Below are 20,794 nucleotides of genomic sequence, written 5' to 3'. Positions count from 1 at the left end.
ATCTGTTCACCAGTCTCCCTCTGTCCCGTCACTCTCTGTTCACCAGTCTCTCTCTGTATTGTCACTCTCTGTTCACCAGTCTCCCTCTGTCCCGTCACTCTCTGTTCACCAGTCTCTCTCTGTATTGTCACTATCTGTTCACCAGTCTCCCTCTGTCCCGTCACTCTCTGTTCACCAGTCTCCCTCTGTCTTGTCACTATCTGTTCACCAGTCTCCCTCTGTCCCGTCACTCTCCGCTCATCAGTCTCCCTCTGACCTGTGACTCTCTGCTCCCCAGTCTCCCTCTGTCTCGTCACTCTCTGTTCACCAGTCTCCCTATGTCTCGTCACTCTCTGTTCCTCAGTCTCCCTCTGTCCCGTCACTCTCTGTTCCTCAGTCTCCCTCTGTCCCGTCACTCTCTGTTCACCAGTCTCTCTCTGTATTGTCACTCTCTGTTCACCAGTCTCTCTCTGTCCCCTCACTCTCTGTTCACCAGTCTCCCTCTGTCCCGTCACTCTCTGTTCACCAGTCTCTCTCTGTATTGTCACTCTCTGTTCACCAGTCTCTCTCTGTCCCCTCACTCTCTGTTCACCAGTCTCCCTCTGTCTTGTCACTATCTGTTCACCAGTCTCCCTCTGTCCCCTCACTCTATGTTCACCAGTCTCTCTCTGTATTGTCACTCTCTGTTCCTCAGTCTCCCTCTGTCCCGTCACTCTCTGTTCATCAGTCTCCCTCTGTCCCGTCACTCTCTGTTCATCAGTCTCCCTCTGTCCCGTCACTCTCCGCTCATCAGTCTCCCTCTGTCCCGTCACTCTCTGTTCACCAGTCTCTCTCTGTATTGTCACTCTCTGTTCACCAGTCTCCCTCTGTCCCGTCACTCTCCGCTCATCAGTCTCCCTCTGACCTGTGACTCTCTGCTCCCCAGTCTCCCTCTGTCTCGTCACTCTCTGTTCACCAGTCTCCCTATGTCTCGTCACTCTCTGTTCCTCAGTCTCCCTCTGTCCCCTCACTCTCTGTTCATCAGTCTCCCTCTGTCTTGTCACTCTCTGTTCCTCAGTCTCCCTCTGTCCCGTCACTCTCTGTTCACCAGTCTCTCTCTGTATTGTCACTCTCTGTTCCTCAGTCTCCCTCTGTCCCCTCACTCTCTGTTCACCAGTCTCTCTCTGTATTGTCACTCTCTGTTCCTCAGTCTCCCTCTGTCCCCTCACTCTCTGTTCATCAGTCTCCCTCTGTCCCGTCACTCTCTGTTCACCAGTCTCTCTCTGTATTGTCACTCTCTGTTCCTCAGTCTCCCTCTGTCCCGTCACTCTCTGTTCACCAGTCTCTCTCTGTATTGTCACTATCTGTTCACCAGTCTCTCTCTGTCCCGTCACTCTCTGTTCACCAGTCTCCCTCTGTCCCCTCACTCTCTGTTCATCAGTCTCCCTCTGTCCCGTCACTCTCTGTTCACCAGTCTCTCTCTGTATTGTCACTCTCTGTTCCTCAGTCTCCCTCTGTCCCGTCACTCTCTGTTCACCAGTCTCTCTCTGTATTGTCACTCTCTGTTCACCAGTCTCCCTCTGTCCCGTCACTCTCTGTTCACCAGTCTCTCTCTGTATTGTCACTCTCTGTTCCTCAGTCTCCCTCTGTCCCCTCACTCTCTGTTCACCAGTCTCTCTCTGTATTGTCACTATCTGTTCACCAGTCTCCCTCTGTCCCGTCACTCTCTGTTCACCAGTCTCTCTCTGTATTGTCACTCTCTGTTCCTCAGTCTCCCTCTGTCCCCTCACTCTCTGTTCATCAGTCTCCCTCTGTCCCCTCACTCTCTGTTCATCAGTCTCCCTCTGTCCCATCACTCTCTGTTCATCAGTCTCCCTCTGTCCCGTCACTCTCTGTTCACCAGTCTTTCTCTGTATTGTCACTCTCCGTTCCTCAGTCTCCCTCTGTCCCCTCACTCTCTGTTCATCAGTCTCTCTCTGTATTGTCACTCTCTGTTCACCAGTCTCCCTCTGACCCGTCACTCTCTGTTCATCAGTCTCTCTCTGTATTGTCACTCTCTGTTCACCAGTCTCCCTCTGTCCCGTCACTCTCTGTTCATCAGTCTCCCTCTGTATTGTCACTCTCTGTTCACCAGTCTCCCTCTGTCCCGTCACTCTCTGTTCATCAGTCTCTCTCTGTATTGTCACTCTCTGTTCACCAGTCTCCCTCTGTCCCGTCACTCTCTGTTCCTCAGTCTCCCTCTGTCCCGTCACTCTCTGTTCACCAGTCTCCCTCTGTCCCTCAGTCTCCCTCTGTCCCATCACTCTCTGTTCACCAGTCTCCCTCTGTCCCATCACTCTCTGTTCATCAGTCTCTCTCTGTATTGTCACTCTCTGTTCATCAGTCTCCCTATGTCCTGTCACTCTCTGTTCCTCAGTCTCCCTCTGTCCCGTCACTCTCTGTTCACCAGTCTCCCTCTGTCCCCTCACTCTCTGTTCATCAGTCTCTCTCTGTATTGTCACTCTCTGTTCACCAGTCTCCCTATGTCCTGTCACTCTCTGTTCCTCAGTCTCCCTCTGTCCCGTCACTCTCTGTTCACCAGTCTCCCTCTGTCCCATCACTCTCTGTTCACCAGTCTTCCTCTGTCCCATCACTCTCTGTTCACCAGTCTTCCTATGTCCTGTCACTCTCTGTTCACCAGTCTCCCTCTGACCCTTCACTCTCTGCTCATCAGTCTCCCTCTGTCCCGTCACTCTCTGTTCATCAAGTCTCCCTCTGTCTCATCACTCTCTGGTCATCAGTCTCCCTCTGACCCTTCACTCTCTGCTCATCAGTCTCCCTCTGTCCCGTCACTCTCTGTTCATCAGACTCCCTCTGTCCCATCACTCTCTGTTCATCAGTCTCACTGTCCCATCACTCTCTGTTCATCAGACTCCCTCTGTCCCGTCACTCTCTGGTCATCAGTCTCACTCATTCTGTCATTCTCGCCTCTTCTAAACCCTGTTGGGTTGGCTGTTTCCCACCTCCTCATTGGCGAGAGCTGTGATGAGAACTGAAGCCCGTGAAAGCCTTTGGGTGGTCTGCAGCTTGCGGGCAGCCAGGGCCTCCTTTTGTTCCAAGGCTTTGTTGAAGGCCTGTTGTAGTGACAGCTGATGGTCCTCAACCTATGGGGCAGAAGGGAAACCATGAATTGACTTTCATAATGCTGGCTAGGCAGAAGTGAATGGGAAGGATGCTCCAGGGTTGCCGTGAATGGGCTCATAAAAATGGTCTGGTTAATGCTCATGACTTCAAAGCACTTCTAACACCTTCAACTTAGTCGGCTCAGCTTCTTTCACTGGTTGGACTGGTTTGTCCTCCTGCCTTGATAGCTTGATCCCACTGAGATGTGGATCACCACACCATGAAATGTGGCAAGAACTTTCCCTAGAATCTTTGCTGGAACTTTCCTTGTGTAAAACTGATGTTTTCCTTGTCGGTGGTTGAACTGAGACCCCCATGCACAGAGGTGTGCACATATGTCCTTATGTGCGTGGGCACACTCATTTCATGTGCATGCCCTTGCATGAATTTGCAGGTTGCATGTGTAAATCTGTGTGTGCTTGACTGTGAGAGTGTCTGTGTCTATGTCTGCTTGTTTGAGGTGTGTGTACACCTGTGTGTGTGTGTTCACACATAAGTGCATTTATTGTGTATATGTGTATGTGTGCATATATATTTGTTTGTGTGTGTGTGTGTGTGAGTGCCTGTGTATGCGTGTGCTTGTATATGTGTGCATGTATATGTGCATGCACATATATATGTGACGTGTGTGCGTATATGTGCACACACGTGTGTATGTGTCAGTGTAAGTGTGAGTGAGTGTGAAAGTATGAGTGTATGTGTGTATATTTATGTATGTATTTTTGAGTGTGTGAGTGTGAGTCTGTGTGTGTATTTGTGAGTGTGAGTATATGAGAGTGTGTGTGTATACATGTCCAAGTGTATTTGTATTTTTCTGTGTGTGTATTTATATATCCATGCACGTGTGTGTATGTTTATATGTCTGTGTGCGTGCGCACGCGCATGTGTGTATGTGTCTGTGGTGTGTATGTGTGTATTGGTGAGTGGGTGTGTGTGTCTGTGTGAGTGTGAGTGTGAGTGTGAGTGTGAGTGTGAGTGTGTGTATATATGTGTGTGTGTGTGTCTGTGTGTGAGTGTGTGTATGTGTGTGTGTGTGTGTGTGTGTATGTGTGTTCGTGTGTGTGTATGCGTGTGTGTGTATGTGTGTGTGTGTGTGTGGGTGTGTGTGTGAGTGTGTATGTGAACAAGGAGCTGTCTACAAAGACTAGTGGAGCTGCAGAGAATCAGTAGGCAGCTTATCCCTCAATGAGAGCAGGAAAAGTGAGGAGGAAGTGAAGGAGGGTAAAAGAGTGACAGCTCCTTACCAGCTTCAGGGCTGTATTTTTTTCTCGAAGATTACTCCTGGCGATTGCAAGAACTTCCTGGGCGTCCACCACTTTCTGCTGCTTCGGCTCCACTGCCTGTCACACAAAGTTGGACGGGTTACTGTGGCGGTTCTGAAGTGGGTGATACCACTTCAGCCTACAGGTCACATACCAAGCACTGCAGGCACAAAGAGCTCCTTTCTTCAACTTTCCAATAGGCTCACGTGGAGTCAGACTCTTGTATATGGCTGGCTATTTCACCAGCTTCACCTCTAGCCTCCTGTGACATGGTCCATACATTCCATGGCTTGGTATGGCAACTGCTCTACCCGAGACTACAAGAAATTGCAGAGTTGTGGACATTTCCCAGTCTGTCACACATACCAGCCTTCCCCCAGTGACTCTGTTTACAATTCCCACAGCCTCAGGAAAGCAACGAACATAATCAAAGACTCCCCCTCCTCTGGATGTTCTCTCTTCTCCCACCCCTTCCATTGAAAATATCAACCACCAGACTTGAGGACAGCTTCTATCTTGCTGTTATCAGAATCTTAAATGGATCTCCCAGTTGATAATGAATTCTTGATCTCCCACTCTACCTCATCTTGTGTCTTGTTTTGAATTCTCTGTAATGGCTTCTTTTTTTTACTACCGTGGACTTATGTCTGGGTGGCATGGCATACAAACAGAAGATTTTCACTGTATCTCAGTGCACTTGACAAAAATAAACCAATTCTGCAATCCCACTGGACAAACGTGGATCCTATAGTCAGAGACCAGAGAACTGATGATGGGACAGGAGGAAACAGCTGAAGATAATTTGTGTCCGTAATGGAGAACAGAAGTCTAAATAAGAAATAAAATGAATTATTTTAGCAAAAAATATGAAGTTATTAAACCTGAAAACTGATAAACAACAAGGATCCAATGGTTCAACTCGGAGAGATCAGAAAGAGGAATGTGTGGAGACTAGAAAATGTGAACACACCAGTCTTTTTACAGGCAATAGGGTAACTGTGGAGTTGATCTATCTGACTAGGATGTCTAAAGCTAGTGTTTAAAGTCTCAACATAATGGGTCATTAATTCAGAATAAAAATGAGAAAAAAATCCTGTAAGCAACAAGCATTAACACTTTGATATTCCTGAAGTTATTGAAGGGTGAGTTGCTGAAGGCATTAGTCCTGGTTGCCCCTTTGTAGGAAGGAAGTGGAGGCTTTGGAGGGGTGCAGAAGAGGTTTGCCAGGATGGTGCCTAGATTGGAAGGCGTGTGTTGTAAGGAGAGGTTGGACAAACTTGAGTTCTCTCCTCTGGAGTAGTAGAGGCTGAGGGGAGACCTGATAGAGGTTTATATGATTATGAGGCATATACAAGGCAGGCAGCTGTTATCTTTTTCAAAAAGCATTGGTCAGACCGTACTTGGTGCATTGTGAACAGTTTGAGGACAGATGTGCATGCACTGGAGGGAGTCTAGAGGAGGTTCATGGGAATGAAAGGGTTAATGTACAAGGCGCTTTTAATGGCACTGGGCCTGTACTCGCTGGAGTTCAGAAAAGTAAGTGCGGAGCTCATTGAAACCTATCAAATATTGAAAGGCCCAGATAAAGCGGACCTGAGGAGGATGTTTCCTATATTGTGGGATCTAGGACCAGAGGGCACAGCTTCAGAACAGAGATGAGGAAATTTTTTTTTAGCTGGAGTGTGGTGAATCTGTGGAATTAATTGCCACTGTTTGCTCTGGGGTCATTAGGTATATTTAAAGTGGAGGTTTATAGGTTCTTGATTAGTAAGGGTTATGGGAAGAAGAAGTTTGGGATCGAGAGGGATAATAAATCAGCCATGATGGAATGGTGGAACAGACTCAATGGGCCAAATGATCAAATTCTGCTCCTCTGCCTTATGGTCTTCTATCCGATACCAGAGGGTGTGCATTTAAAGTAAGATGGGGTACCTGGGTTGGTTGAAGAGGCAAATACAACAGAAGCATTTAAGAATGTGCAAAGAATGGAGGGGTAGGGACACTGTGTAGGTGGAAGGGGATTGTTCAGTTAGGCTTGACACAACAGCAAGGCCCAAAGAACCTGTTCCTGTACCGTAGTCCTCTGCAGAGTCCTCTTTGACCTGTCGGTTTCTTGTCAACTCTGTTATGGTCTTTGTGGAGCCATCAGCCAAGTTAGTTTGACTTTTAACAGTTTTAAAAATTTAAACCTATAAATGCTGCTGAGATAATGGTCACATTCACAATCCCAGAATCGCAGTGTCATTAGGCATGAAATCTGGCCTTTTGGCTCACTGAGCTCATCACCCATTTACACTAATCTCATTTTATTCTCCCCCATTCTTACTAACTCCCCCTAAACTCTACTATTCACGTACACATTGGTGGCAAGTTACATTAGCCTATTAACCCATAAGGAGCATATTCAAACTGCAGATATACAAAGACAACAGTGGATGTTAATATTGAATTCAGGTGACTCAAGACATAAACTGGCAGCTCTAAGAAATTATGCAGGTTCCATCTCCTCCGACTCCTGATGCAGGGCTTCAACCCAACCCATCAACAATCCTTACCCTCATGTGCTGCACAGTGCAGCACAGGAATAGGACCTTTGGCCATTGATGTTGCATGAAACTAATTAAACAAGTAATTAAAAGCCTACTAAGACAACACGCCATCCTAGTGTTTCTTTCGAGCCCACTGAGATCTGTCTCCCTAACTATTGAGCCTCCTATCACTATCGCTCTGCCTCCCTCTACCCTTTCCTGCTAAGCCTCAAGATCCAACCTCAGTGCCACAAGCCTGGCTGCTGCTGTGCCCTGATAGGTCATTCCCCCACCGGCAATATCCAAAGGGATACACTCGTTGCCGAAAGGAATGGCCACAGGGGAAGCCTGCACTGACTGCTTATTCCCCTCATATCTTCTGGTGTTCTGAAGCCTGCACTCTGAGTGTGACCACCTCAGTAAAAGTTTCATCTATGATGGTTTCTGCTTTCCAGATGGTCCCAAGTACATCCAGCTCCAGTTCGTTGACATTGTCAGTAAGGAACGAAGTTGGGTGCATGTAGTCATCAGGGAACTTTTGGATGCCCTGATATGCCAGGTAGTTATAGAGTCAGCCCACCTATCCATGCCAAACCATTTAAATTGCCCACTCCCATTAACCTGCACCCAGACCATACCCCTCCATACCCCATCCACCCACGTACTTATCCTAACCTCTCTTAAACGTCAGAATTGAAATCACATCCACCACTTGCTCTGGCAGCTTGTTCCACACTCTCACCATCCTGTGAGTGAAGAGGTTTCCCCTCAGGTTCCCCCTTAAACATTTCACCTTTTGCCCTTCTCACGACCTCTAGTTATAGTCTCATCCAACCTCAGTGGAAAAAGCCTGCTTGCATTTCCCCTATCTATACTCCTTCTAATTTTGTATACCTCCATCAATCTCCTCTCAATCTTCTACGTTCTAGGAAATAAAGCTCTAACTTATCAATCTTTCCTTATAATCATGTCATCCAGTCCCAGCAACATCCTTGTAGATTTTCTCTGTACTCTTTCAATCTTATTTATATTTTTCCTGCAGGTGACCAAATCTGAACTCAATACTCCTACTTCTGCCTCACCAATGTCTTATACAACTTCAACATAACATCCCAACACTTGTACTCAGTACTTTGATCTAGGAAGACCAATGTGCCAAAATCTTTCTGAATGACCCTATCTACCTGTGACCATAAGATATAGGAGTAGAATTAGGCCACTTGGCCCATCAAGTCTGCTCCAGCATTTCATCATGGCAGATCCATTTTCCTGCTCAGCTCCAATCTCCTGCCTTCTCCCCATATCCCTTCATGCCCTGGCTAATCAAGAACCTATCAACCTCTACCTTAAGTACACCCAATGACTTTGCCTCCACAGCTGCCCGTGCAAAGAATTCCACGGATTCATTATTCTCTAGCTAAATAAATTCCTCCTCATCTCTTTTCTAAAAGGACACCCCTCTACTCTGAGGCTGTGCCCTCTGGTCCTAGACTCCTCTGCCATAGGAACCATCCTCTCCACATTCACTCTATCAAGGCTTTTCAATATTCAAAAGGTTTCAATGAGGTCACCCTCTCATTCTTCTGAAGTCCAATGAGTACACTGACAATGCAGTAGTCTCTGCCCTCCACTCTGTCCTGTCTCACCTGGAAAATGGGGTCCAATATGCCAGACTGCTGTTTATAGACTTCAGTTCAGTGTTCAACACCATCATACCCCAGAAACTAGTAGGGAAACTGTCCTCGCTGGGTCTCAACATCTCACTCTGCAATTGGACTTAACAGTAAGGCCACAATCTGTCCGTGTGGGCAGCAACACCTCTAGTCCCATTACGCTGAGCACTGACGCTCCCCAAGGCTGTTCACACTGCTGACACCTGACTGTGTTGCAGGATTCAGCTCAAAACATGTCATCAAGTTTGTGGATGGCACAACAGTGATTAGCCTTATCAAGAATGATGATGAGATGGAATATAGAGAGGAAGTGGAGCAGCTGATGGAATGGTGTGAGAACAACTTAAGCCTGAACATGGAGAAGACAAAGGAAACACGGTGCAGTCAAACCTTCCCCCCTGTAATTATATGGCTCCTTCATAGAGAGAGTTAAGTGCACCAAGTTCCTGGGAGTTTGTGATGCCACTTTAACTAAACTGTAGACATGTATTCCCAGATCCCTTTGTTCAACCTTACACCTCAGTGCCCTCCCGCTCACTGTGTAAGACATAACCTGGTTGGTCCACCCAAAGTACAACACCTCAAACTTGTCTGCATTAAATTCCATCTGCTATTTTTCAGCAATTTTTCCAGCTGGTCTAGATCCCGCTGCAAGCTTTGATAGTCTTGGTGTCATCTGCAAATTTGATGATCCAGTTAACCACATTATTATCCAGATCATCAATATAGATGACAAACAGCAATGGACCCAGCACCCATCCCTGTAGCACTCCACTAGTCACAGGCCTCCAGTCAGCGAGGCAACCATCTGCTTCCATTCTCTGGCCTCTCTTGCAAAGCCAATGTCTAATCCAATTTACTACCTCATCTTGAATGTCAAGCAACTGAACATTCTTGACCACCCTCACATGCAGGACCTTGTCAAATACATTCTAAAGTCTATGTAGACAACATCCACTGCCTTGCCTTCATTAATTCTCCTGGTAACTTGCTCAAAAACCTCTATAAGATTGATTAGACATGACCTTTTGCACACAAAGCCATGCAACTATTCCTAATCAGTCTATCCAAACCCTTATATATACTGTCCCTTAGAAAACCTTCCAATAACTTTCGCACCGCTGATGTCAGGTTCACTGGCCTATAATTTCCTGGTTTATTCTTAGAGCCTTTCTTAAATAGCGGAACAATGTTAGCAATCCTCCAATCATCTGGTGCCTCGCTTGTCGTTTAGAATGATTTAAATATCTCTGCAGGGACTCCTGCTATTTCTGCACTTGCCTTCCACAAGATCTGGGGGAACACCTTATCAGGCTCTGGGGACTTGTTGACCTTAATTTGCCTTAAGACAGCAAACACCTCCTCCCCTGTAATCTGTATAGGGTACATGAACTTCCTGTTGCTTAGCCTCACTTCTATAGGCTCTGTATCCATCTCCTGAGTAAATACCGATGCAAAAAATCCATTTAAAATTTTCCCCAACTCTTTTGGCGCCACACATAGATTACCATTCTAATCTTCCAGAAGAGCAACTTTGTCCCTTGCAATCCTTTTACACTTCACTTATCTCCAGAATTCTCCTTCACCTTGTCTGCTAGGGCAACCTCATGCCTTCTTTTAGCCCTCTAGATTTCCTTCTTAAGTGGTCTCTTGCATTTTTTATACTCCTCAAGAATCTCAACTGAGGATCAGACTTAACTTTTTCCATAACTACCTTGAAACTAATAGCATTATGACCACTAGATGCAAAGTGTCCCCTATACAAACTTTTGTCAGGTGGCCTATCTCATTCCTAATAGGAGATCAAGTATTGTACATTCTCATCGGGACTTACAGTATATGTTGTTACAAACGTGCCACAACTCTGAGGGGCCGAAGGGTACAAAGTCGCCCCCTCCTTTTTGAGAATCGCAAGATCGCTATTAATTCGGGTCTGGGACCCAGGAAATGAGAGAGAGACATGCAGAATCCACAAGGGTTGGAATGTGTCCTGGCCTCCGCAATACAAAAACCCCTGATAACGGCTATTGTCTCTTGGAGACGGAATTGTGTATTGAGTTCTGTACTATTCATTGAAGCCCCTCAGGGGATGAGCAGAGGGGGCTGGTTGAGGGATTGCATCATCCCAACCTGATTGACATCTGAGACCCCGTGAGTAAGGATAAAAGAGGGTCTGGGGAACAACCCCTTCAGACGCACCAGGAGAAACGCTAGAAATCCCATGACAGCGTTTAATAGCGACAGCCGGTGGGGGGCTCATGTGCATCCTTTCCCTTGCCTGGGATTGGCGGCCTCACCACGGAAGAACGGCTTTAGCTAAAGGAGAGGCCACAAGTGAACGGCCACACCAACGAGACTGTGACGGATCGAAATCATAAAAGGAAAGCCGGCAAGTTTCTAAAAATCTCTCTCTCTCCAACAAAAGGCTGCAGCCTGCATGAACTGAGTGACTTTTATATTTCCATCGGACAATACATTTATCCCCTAGACAACGATAGAGCTTATTTCTTATTGATTATTATTATACCCGCACTTTTAGATTTAGTATTGACGACGTGTATTATCTGTATGTTTGTATTGATATTATTTTTGTGTATTTTTACTAATAAATACTGTTAAAAATCGTATCATCAGGCTTCAACGGACCTCTCCATTTTTGCTGGTAAGTGACCCAGTTACAGGGTTCGTAACAAAGTGGGGTCTCGTCTCGAGATTTGATACCAAATTGGAGGGCCAGTGAATCGGGACTTTGAGTCCAAACGTGGGTCTGGTTGCGCGGGTAACCAGATGGGAAACCAGCAAAGATGGACGTGGATGAATTTATAGAAAACCCAACTCTGGAGGCGCTAGAGGCTGCCACAAAGTCGGACTTGATAAATATTGCAAAAGGACTAAATCTCACAGAGGTGAGATTGTCGATGAAAAAGCGGGAGGAGCGGAGGGCCATAACTCAGTATTATATTGTAAAGAATGTGTTTTCTGCTGAGGTATTGGAAAATATCCCTGCAAAGGCACCAGCTAGTGGGACGGCTCAGTTAGAGTTGGAGAAATTAGGGTTGGAACATGAAATTAAGTTAAAACAGCTGGAAGCAGCTGAAAAGGAGAAGGAAAGGGCCGAGAAAGAAAAGGAAAGGGCCGAAAAGGAGAAGGAAAGAGCCAAGAAGGAGAAGGAGAGAGCCGAGAAGGAAAGGGAGTATGAGGAGAAAGAGAAACAGAGGCAACATGACTTGGACATGGAGAAGTTAAGGCAAGAGCGAAGAGCTCAAGGGTCAGACCGAGAGGAGTGGTTTAATGTTAGTAGGGAGTTTAGGTTAGTACCTCCGTTTGAGGAGACGGATGTTGATAGTTATTTCTTGCATTTTGAAAAGGTGGCAGTGAGTCAGAAGTGGCCCAAAGAGCAATGGGTGGCGTTGTTACAAAGTATGTTAAAAGGGAAGGCACAATGGGCATATGCAGCGTTGTCCATGGAGGAGGAGGAGTCTGAGAATTATGAGAAAGTAAAGGAGGCCATTCTTCGGACCTATGAATTGGTACCTGAGGCCTATAGACAAAAGTTCAGAAATTTAAAGAAAGGGTGGAATCAGACGTATGCAGAGTTTGCCTATGAGAAGGGTGTGCTCTTGGATTGCTGGTGTGCAGCAGAAATAGTGGAAGAAGATTTTTGGCGTCTCAGGGAGTTAATTCTGATTGAGGAATTTAAAGGTTGTGTTTTGGATGATATCCGGATGTATTTGAATGAGAAGCCGAATAAGTCCATCTCCGAATTTGCTAGGTTCGCAGATGAATATGCCCTAACCCACAAGACAAAGTTTTCCTCGAATAAAAGTTACCAGAGAGACCGTGGGAATGGTAGAGAAAGCCCACCGGCTGAGGCAGAGATCCCGCCGGGAGCTAGTGGTAAAATTAAGGAGGAGGAAAGGCAAGACGGCAGGAGAGGTCCTGGCTTGACCTGTTTTAATTGTGGAAAGGTGGGTCATATTGCATCTAAGTGCCTTGCTCAGAGGAAGGAGGTAGGAAAAGGGAAAGCAGCAGTCCCTATAGGATGTGTTGTGGTGATTAGTAAATCGACGAGAGAGCCCCAGGTAGACAGAGTACGAGAAGGGTCTGAGAAATGTATTTCAGAAGGAACCGTGTCTGTGAGAGAGGGAGACACACCAGTTCCAGTGCGGATCTGGAGAGACATGGGAGCTGAGCTGTCATTGATTAGCAGCAAGGTACTGGATTTTGGTCGCAAGACTGGAGAGGTGGCTTTGAGAGGCATAGGAAAAGGGACAGAAGCGGTGCCCTTGCATAGGATCATTATAAATTGTGAGCTGGTATCTGGACCAGTTGAAATAGGGGTGCGATCAGAATTCCCGAGAACTGACGTAGACATCCTTCTGGGTAACGATTTAGCCGGTGGTAAGGTTTGGTCAGCAATGAAGCTGACGAGACAGCTGGTGGAGGTCCCGCCCCTAGATTCCAAGATCTATCCCGCATGCGCGACCACTTGCAGCATGTCGAGAAAGGCAGCTGAGAACGAGACCAGTTTAAATCCGGCCAGTATCGATTTGGCCAAGACGTTTTTACTGACCCTGTACCAAGAGGGTTTAGAGGGTGGTAAAACAGAGAATAGGAAAGTGAAAGAGAGTAAGGGAGAGGAGTTAGTCCTGCCCTTAGCCAGGAGGAAATTTACAGAGGCACGAAGTAAAGATGAGAAACAGATAAGGCTGTTAAAAGGTCCAGGGTTGGACATGGATGATCTGTCTGGTTTGGCAGAACTGTTTGAAGAAGTTGAAAATTCTAAAGGTGTTCCCGATAATGAAATGAGGGCAGTCCTAGATGAAAAGGATGCCATTACCTTGAAGAAGTCTGCTGGGTTGGCAGATGAGGTTGTTTCAGCCCGCAGGGTTGAGTTTACTCCGGAAGGGAGTTGCCCAGAGAGGAACTGGGAGGACCAGGGGAATTTAGAATTTGAAAAGGGTACGGGTATTGAAAGCCTGGAAGAGGCAGATGTCCCGTTTGAGTGTGTTCAAGATGTGAATGCACGTGGTACTGAACCTAGTAATGGAGCTCAGAAAAAGTCTGAGGTATTTGATTCAGTTGAAAAGGAATGCAGTCCTTGTGGGTCAGATGGACTTGGTTCAGTGAAGAAAGGGTTAACCTTGATAATAGTGGGAAGTGAGAATTCCCAGTTGTTTGTGTTTAAGGGTGTGTTAAAAGTTAGTGAGGAGATAAAAGGTGGTGATGTGGATATTATTATTGAAGGAGAAGGGAAAAGTGTAGTTCCTAAATTGAATGAAGAAAATTTAAAGTCTGGATTGGTGTCAGAAGCAGTAACCAGGCAACAGAGATAATGGCTTGGTAACACGTTGCCTGCGAATCAATTACAGGTTGATCTGGAATGTAAAGGTGCCCCACACGCTATTGTTATTCAAGAGTGTGCTGTGAAAAAGCAGAATTTGAAATGCTGTTTGAACAAAGAGGGATCGCTTGCAGATCTTAAATTGAGAACTAGTAGCATGAAGGGTCCTGAAGATAAAACTAATGACTTGCTTAAAATTAAAGAATTGTGTGGAAATTCGGAAAATGGGCTAAGTTTGGAAAACATTGTTGATAAAATAACTCCTATGAAAGGAGCATGCAAAAGCCTATTCCACACTAGGATACAAGTTAACCACGTAGGAGTTAACTGGAAAAGGGGCGAGCGTTGACGGGATGCCATTTTAAATAACAGGATCTGGTTTTTAGGGATTTTGACAAAGCATGTGAATAATAAAGACAACACCATGGAAGATTGACTATTAAGTTTGAAAGTAACATAAAGATTAGTATTTGCATGAACTTTTGTAATATACATGTAAGCTAAGATCACAACTCTTTAGTTTTTGTTTGTTGAAGAAAAGGAATAAAATAGGTGGTTATTAAATTGGAGTCTGATGCTACAAGAATTTATTAAGGTACAAGATGTTAAGATATTAAAGGAAGTGATAATGTGCTCGCTGACTGTTTATCTAGATGCTGAATTGAATGTATAACTGTATTACTCTGTAGTGGAAAAAAACTCTTTTGTATTGTGTTAGATTCTAAAATCCTGTAAGACTCTGTACTAATTCATTTTTACCGATGGTAAAAATCTTTGAAGGAAGGGGGTGTTATGAACGTGCCACAACTCTGAGGGGCCGAAGGGTACAAAGTCGCCCCCTCCTTTTTGAGAATTGCAAGATCGCTATTAATTCAGGTCTGGGACCCAGGAAATGAGAGAGAGACATGCAGAATCCACAAGGGTTGGAATGTGTCCTGGCCTCCGCGAAACAAAAACCCCTGATAACGGATATTGTCCCTTGGAGACGGAATTGTGTATTGAGTACTGTACTATTCATTGAAGCCCTCAGGGGATGAGCAGAGTGGGCTGGTTGAGGGATTGCATCATCCCAACCCGATTGACATCTGAGACCTCGTGAGTAAGGATAAAAGAGGGTCTGGGGAACAACCCCTTCAGACGCACCAGGAGAAACGCTAGAAATCCCGTGACAGCGTTTAATAGCAACAGCCGGTGGGGGGCTCATGTGCGTCCTTTCCCTTGCCTGGGATTGGCGGCCTCACCACGGAAGAACGGCTTTAGCTAAAGGAGAGGCCACAAGTGAACGGCCACACCAACGAGACTCCGACGGATCGAAATCATAAAAAGGAAAGCCGGCAAGTTTCTCAAAATCTCTCTCTCTCTCCAACCATTGCAAACCCAGCGGTCCCCCAAAGGCTGCAGCCTGCATGAACTGAGTGACTTTTATATTTCCATCGGACAATACATTTATCCCCTAGACAACGATAGAGCTTATTTCTTATTGATTATTATTATACCCGCACTTTTAGATTTAGTATTGACGATGTGTATTATCTGTATGTTTGTATTGATATTATTTTTGTGTATTTTTACTAATAAATACTGTTAAAAATTTTATCATCAGGCTTCAACAGACCTCTCCATTTTTGCTGGTAAGTGACCCAGTTACGGGGTTCGTAACAATGTACAGATTAAGGAACCTTTCCAGAACACATCTGACAACCTCCATCGCATCCAGTCCTTTTACAGTATGGAAGTTCACATCACTGTGTAGAAAGTTAAAATCACCTACTATTACAATCTTATGTTTCTTGCAATAGTCTGCGATCTGTCTACAAATTTGTTCCTCTAAATCTTGCAAATTGGGTGGTGTATAATATAGCCAATGTGGGTCATACTTTCTTATTTCTCATTTCCACCCATAAAGCCTCACAAGACGAGTTCTCCAGTCTTTCCTGACTAGTCCATGACATCTTCCCTGACTAGTAAGACCAATTAACAACCTTTAACCCCTCCCACTCTGTCACGTTTAAAACAATGGAACCCTGGAATATTGAGCTACCAGTCCTGCCTCTCCTGCAACCAAATCTCACTAATGGTGACAATATCATAATTCCATGTGTTGAACCATGCCCTGAGCTCATTTGCCTTTCCTGCAATACTTCTTGCATTGAAATATGCACAATGCAGAACATTAGTCCCACTATACTCAGCCTTTTGATTCCTGCGTTTTCTGACATCTTAACAACATCTGACTCAACAACCTCTCTGCTGTCTGTCTGGCTCTCTTGTTCCCATCCCTCTCTTAGGCTTTTATGCTGGCTTTAACTTCTCTTGTTGGCCATAGTTGTGTCAGTTTGCCTTTAGAATCTTCCTTTTTGGGATGTATACATTCTGCGCTTTCTAAATTGCTTCCGGGGCTTCTCTTTTTGATAGCTTGTGAACCCCGCTTGTCATAAGATCGAATATTGGCTAGTAGTGGAGGTGGGGCTGGAATCAAGCACAGACTATGCCTTCATTACAAGAGGGACATCCCAAAGCTGCACAGAATTTATGGAGGTTACCACTTTGTGTTTGGAACATTGGTATCATTCCCAACAGCCCTTGTATTATCCATGCTATTTTGTTTCCTGTGAGATATTGCCCAAATATTTGTAAATAATGGAGTCATTAGGCAACACAGCATGGATACAGGCCCTTTGGCCCTACCAGTCAATGCCCACTACAAAACCCATCCAGGTAGTTCCAATTTCCTGCTCTCAGCCCACATCGCACTAAGCCCTTCCCATCCATGTACCTCCTTAAATGCTACCAGATACAAACACTTCCTCAGGCAGCTTGTTCCATATAATTACCCTCTGCATGAAAAAGTTGCCCTTCATGTCCCTCTTAAATCTTTCCCTTCTCACTGTGAATCTATGTCCCCTAGATTTGGACTCCCTTGCCTTGGGGAAAAATTTGTTACCACCCACCCTTCTTATACCCGTCTTAATTTAAATACACCTGTACTTCTATAAAGTTGCCCTTCATTTTCTTACATTCCAAGGAATAAAGACCTAGTTTGGCTGACCTCTCCCATAGTGCAGTCCCATGGACCTGGCAGCATCCTTTTAAATCTGGAGGTATAGTGTACCCTCCCTCCAGCCATCAAACCTTCTCGTCCTGTATACACCTACCCTCCTGGAATGAACACGTGGTGCCCTTAGCGTCACCTGCACGAGTTGGCAGTACAATGTGAAGTATTGAGGACAAGGTGACATTGTCACAGAGGAGTTCCCAATCCCACAGGAAACAGGAAGTATGAGCGATCATTCACTGCCCCTACCTTGCGGACTTCATGATAATGTTCCAGCGCCAGCACCCACTGGCAGAGGGAGCGGCAGGCAGTCGAAACATTACCCACTCGCTCAGGGTTGAAATCAGGCTGCTTCGAGTAAGTTTTTAATTTCAAGAAGACCTGGAAAGTGAAAAGTGAAGTTTCACATTATATATAATAGTGGTTCAGGACAGTGCATGCGTGTGAGAAAGAGAGAGAGAACTCAACTTAGGAGTGAGTGAATATGCAGGAAGGGAGGGAACAGAATGGGAAAGGGGGGAGAGCGGGGAAGGATGTAGAAGGGGGAGGTGGAGGGGAAGGGGGGAGAGGGGGTTTGGGGACAGGAGATAGAGAGGGGGGAGAGGAGAGGGGAGAGATGGGGAGGGGTGGAAAGAGAAAATGAATCTCACCTTCTCAGGTATTTTGTCCTTGTCTAGGCTGAGCAGGTGCTTCAGGAAGGAGGGGTCACTGAGCAGTAATTTAGCTGTTGCCCACTGGGGTGGTTTCTGCAGCAGCACACACACAGCATTCATTACAGTCAGGACCAGGGTGGGTGGGCTGTTGTAAACCCTGCACACATGACAATAGGGTCAGCAATGTCAAACAATCGTGGTCATACTGGGACAAGCACACTGACAGAGTTACTAGATGATGGGAAAAGAACTGGATCTTCATCAGCAGTTCAGGGAGCAATGTGTCGGGGCAGGGGTGTTTACTGAGGAACAGTTTGAGAAGCTGGATTAACATCAGTAATGATACAGTGACAGAGGGCATGGGAGAGCATGGTTATTGTGGTGCTTTGGAGGGATCCAGTTGAGCAAATAAAGAGGAAACCCCTTATTCCCAGATTAGCCAGTCCCCACCAATGACTGCCAAGGTCTAGCTGACAAAGCTGCTCAGGTTTCCAGTTGCAAACACGAGGAAATCTGCAGATGCTGGAAATTCAAGCAACACACACAAAATGCTGGTGGAACACAGCAGGCCAGGCAGCATCTATAGGAAGAAGTACTGTCGACGTTTCGGGCCGAGACCCTTCATCAGGACAAACGGAAAGAAAAGATAGTAAAAGATTTGAAAGTAGAGGGGGGAGGGGGAAATGCGAAATGATAGGAGAAGACCGGAGGGGGTGGGATGACGCTAAGAGCTGGAAAGGTGATTGGCGAAAGTGATACAGAGCTGGAGAAGGGAAAGGATCATGGAACGGGAGGCCTAGGGAGAAAGTAAGGGGGAGGGGAGCACTAGAGGGAGATGGAGAACAGGCAAAGAGTGATGGACAGGGAGAGAAAAAAAGGAGGGGGGAATAAATAAATAAATAAGGGATGGGGTAAGAAGGGGAGGAGGGACATTAACAGAAGTTAGAGAAATCAATGTTCATGCCATCAGGTTGTAGGCTACCCAGCCGATATATAAGGTGTTGTTCTTCCAACCTGAGTGTGGCTTCACCTTGACACTAGAGGAGGCCATGGATAGACATATCAGAATGGGAATGGGACGTGGAATTAAAATGCCACCTCCAACGGAATCCCACTACCAAGCACATCTTTCCCTCCCCCTCTTTCTGCTTTCCGCAGGGATCGCTACGCGACTCCCTTGTCCATTCATCCTCCCCATCCCTTCCCACCGATCTCCCTCCTGGCACTTATCCTTGTAAGTGGAACAAGTGCTACACCTGCCCTTACACTTCCTCCCTCACCACCATTCAGGGCCCCAGACAGTCCTTCCAGGTGAGGCGACACTTCACCTGTGAGTTGGTTGGTGTGATATACTGCGTCCGGTGCTCCCGGTGCAGCCTTCTATATATTGGTGAGACCCGATGCAGACTGGGAGACCATTTCGCTGAACACCTACGCTCTGTCTGCCAGAGAAAGCAGGATCTCCCAGTGGCCACGCATTTTAATTCCACGTCCCATTCCCATTCTGATATGTTTTCTTCCTATAGATGCTGCCTGGCCTGCTGCATTCCACCAGCATCTGGTGTGTGTTGCTCAGGTTTCCAGTGTTGAACTGGTTGAATTGCAGAATTCTGCAGCACAGGAGAGCATTTGCTCTACCTTCCTTGGTACATTCACAGACTTGTGGAATCGTTTTTGCTGAGAGGAGGGCCATGTTCATACCCTCTCATTCTTCTGAACTCCAGAGAGTATAGTCCCAGGTGACTCAATCTCTCCTCGTAGGTTAACCCCTTCATCCCTGGAATCAACCTGGTGAACATCCTCTGCACTGCCTCCAAAGCCAGTATATCCTTCCTCAAGTACGAAGACCAGAACTGCACACAGTACTCCAGGTGCAGCCTCACCAGTACCCTGTACAGTTGCAGCATGACCTCCCTGCTCTTGAATTCAATCCCTCTAGCAATGAAGGCCTTCTTATTAACCTATTGTACCTGCAAGCCAACTTTTTGCGATTCATGAACAAGCACTCCCAAGTCCCTCTACACAACAGCATGCTGCAATCTTTAACCATTTAAATAATAATCTGCTCTTCTATTATTCCTTCCAAAGTGGATGATCTTGCATTTACCAACTCTGTATTCCACCTGCCAGACCCTGGCCCACTCACTTAATCTATGTAAATCCCTCTGCAGACTCTCCACATCCTCTGTACAATTTGTTTTTCCACTCAGTTCGGTGTCATCAGCAAATTTTGCCACACAACACTCAGTCCCCTCTTTCAAATCATCAATGTAAATGGTAAAGCACTGCCCAGCACTGACCCCTGTGGTACCCCACTCACCACAAACTGCCAACCGGAGAAACACCCATTTATACGAACTCTCTGCCTTCTATTGGTTAACCAATCCACTATCCATGCCAATACACTTCCTCCGACTCCATGCATCCGTATCTTATTTATAAGTCTCTTGTGTGGCACATTATTGAACACCTTCTGGAAATCCAAGTATACGACATCCACCTGTTATGCTCTATCCACTGCCCTCGTTATGTCCACAAAGAACTCCAGTAAGTTTGTCAAACAGAACCTGCCCTTTCTGAATCCGTGATGTGTCTGTCTAATGGAACAACTCCTTTCTAAATGTTTCGCTATTTCTTCCTTAATGACCGCTTCAAGCATTTTCCTGACTACAGATGTTAAGCTAACTGGCCTATAGTTGCCTGTCTTTTGCCTACATCCTTTTTAAAAAGTGGCGTGACATTTGCTGTCTTCCAATCCGCTGGGACCTGCCCAGAGTCTAGAGAGTTTTGATAAATGATTACCAACGTGTCTACTATAACCTCCGCCAATTCCTTCAGCACCCTGGGATGCATCCCATCAGGACCAGGGGACTTATCTACCTTCAGGCCCTCTAGTTTGCTCATCACTGTCTCTTCAGAAATTATCGAGGTCCTTGCCTCCCATTTCATCCAGAACATCCTTCTTTGGCATATTAGACGTGTCCTTGACCGTGAAGACCGACACAAAATAGTCGTTCAATGCCTCAGCCATTTCCTTCTCACCCAATATCAATTTCCCCTTCTCATCTTCCAAGGAACCTACGTTGACTTTAGCTACCCTCTTCCGCTTTATATATTTATAAAAACTTTTGCTATCTGTTTTTATATTTTGTGTTAATT

The 20,794-nt window shown here is 45.9% G+C and overlaps 1 protein-coding gene across 1 annotated transcript in view; it reads right to left on the bottom strand.

Annotated features, from left to right (window-relative positions):
* Nucleotides 1-20,794, bottom strand: part of LOC140732660 (dynein axonemal heavy chain 6-like) — a 549,473-nt gene that overhangs the window by 118,329 nt on the left and 410,350 nt on the right. The window contains 4 exon segments of the mRNA XM_073055353.1: nt 2,961-3,101; nt 4,365-4,460; nt 17,232-17,363; nt 17,633-17,792. Coding sequence (XP_072911454.1) covers nt 2,961-3,101; nt 4,365-4,460; nt 17,232-17,363; nt 17,633-17,792 — 529 coding nt within the window.

This window comes from Hemitrygon akajei, chromosome 9, assembly GCF_048418815.1.
Source record: "Hemitrygon akajei chromosome 9, sHemAka1.3, whole genome shotgun sequence".
In the NCBI taxonomy this organism is placed as follows: Eukaryota; Metazoa; Chordata; class Chondrichthyes; order Myliobatiformes; family Dasyatidae; genus Hemitrygon; species Hemitrygon akajei.
This window is presented reverse-complemented; position numbering and strand designations above follow the sequence as displayed.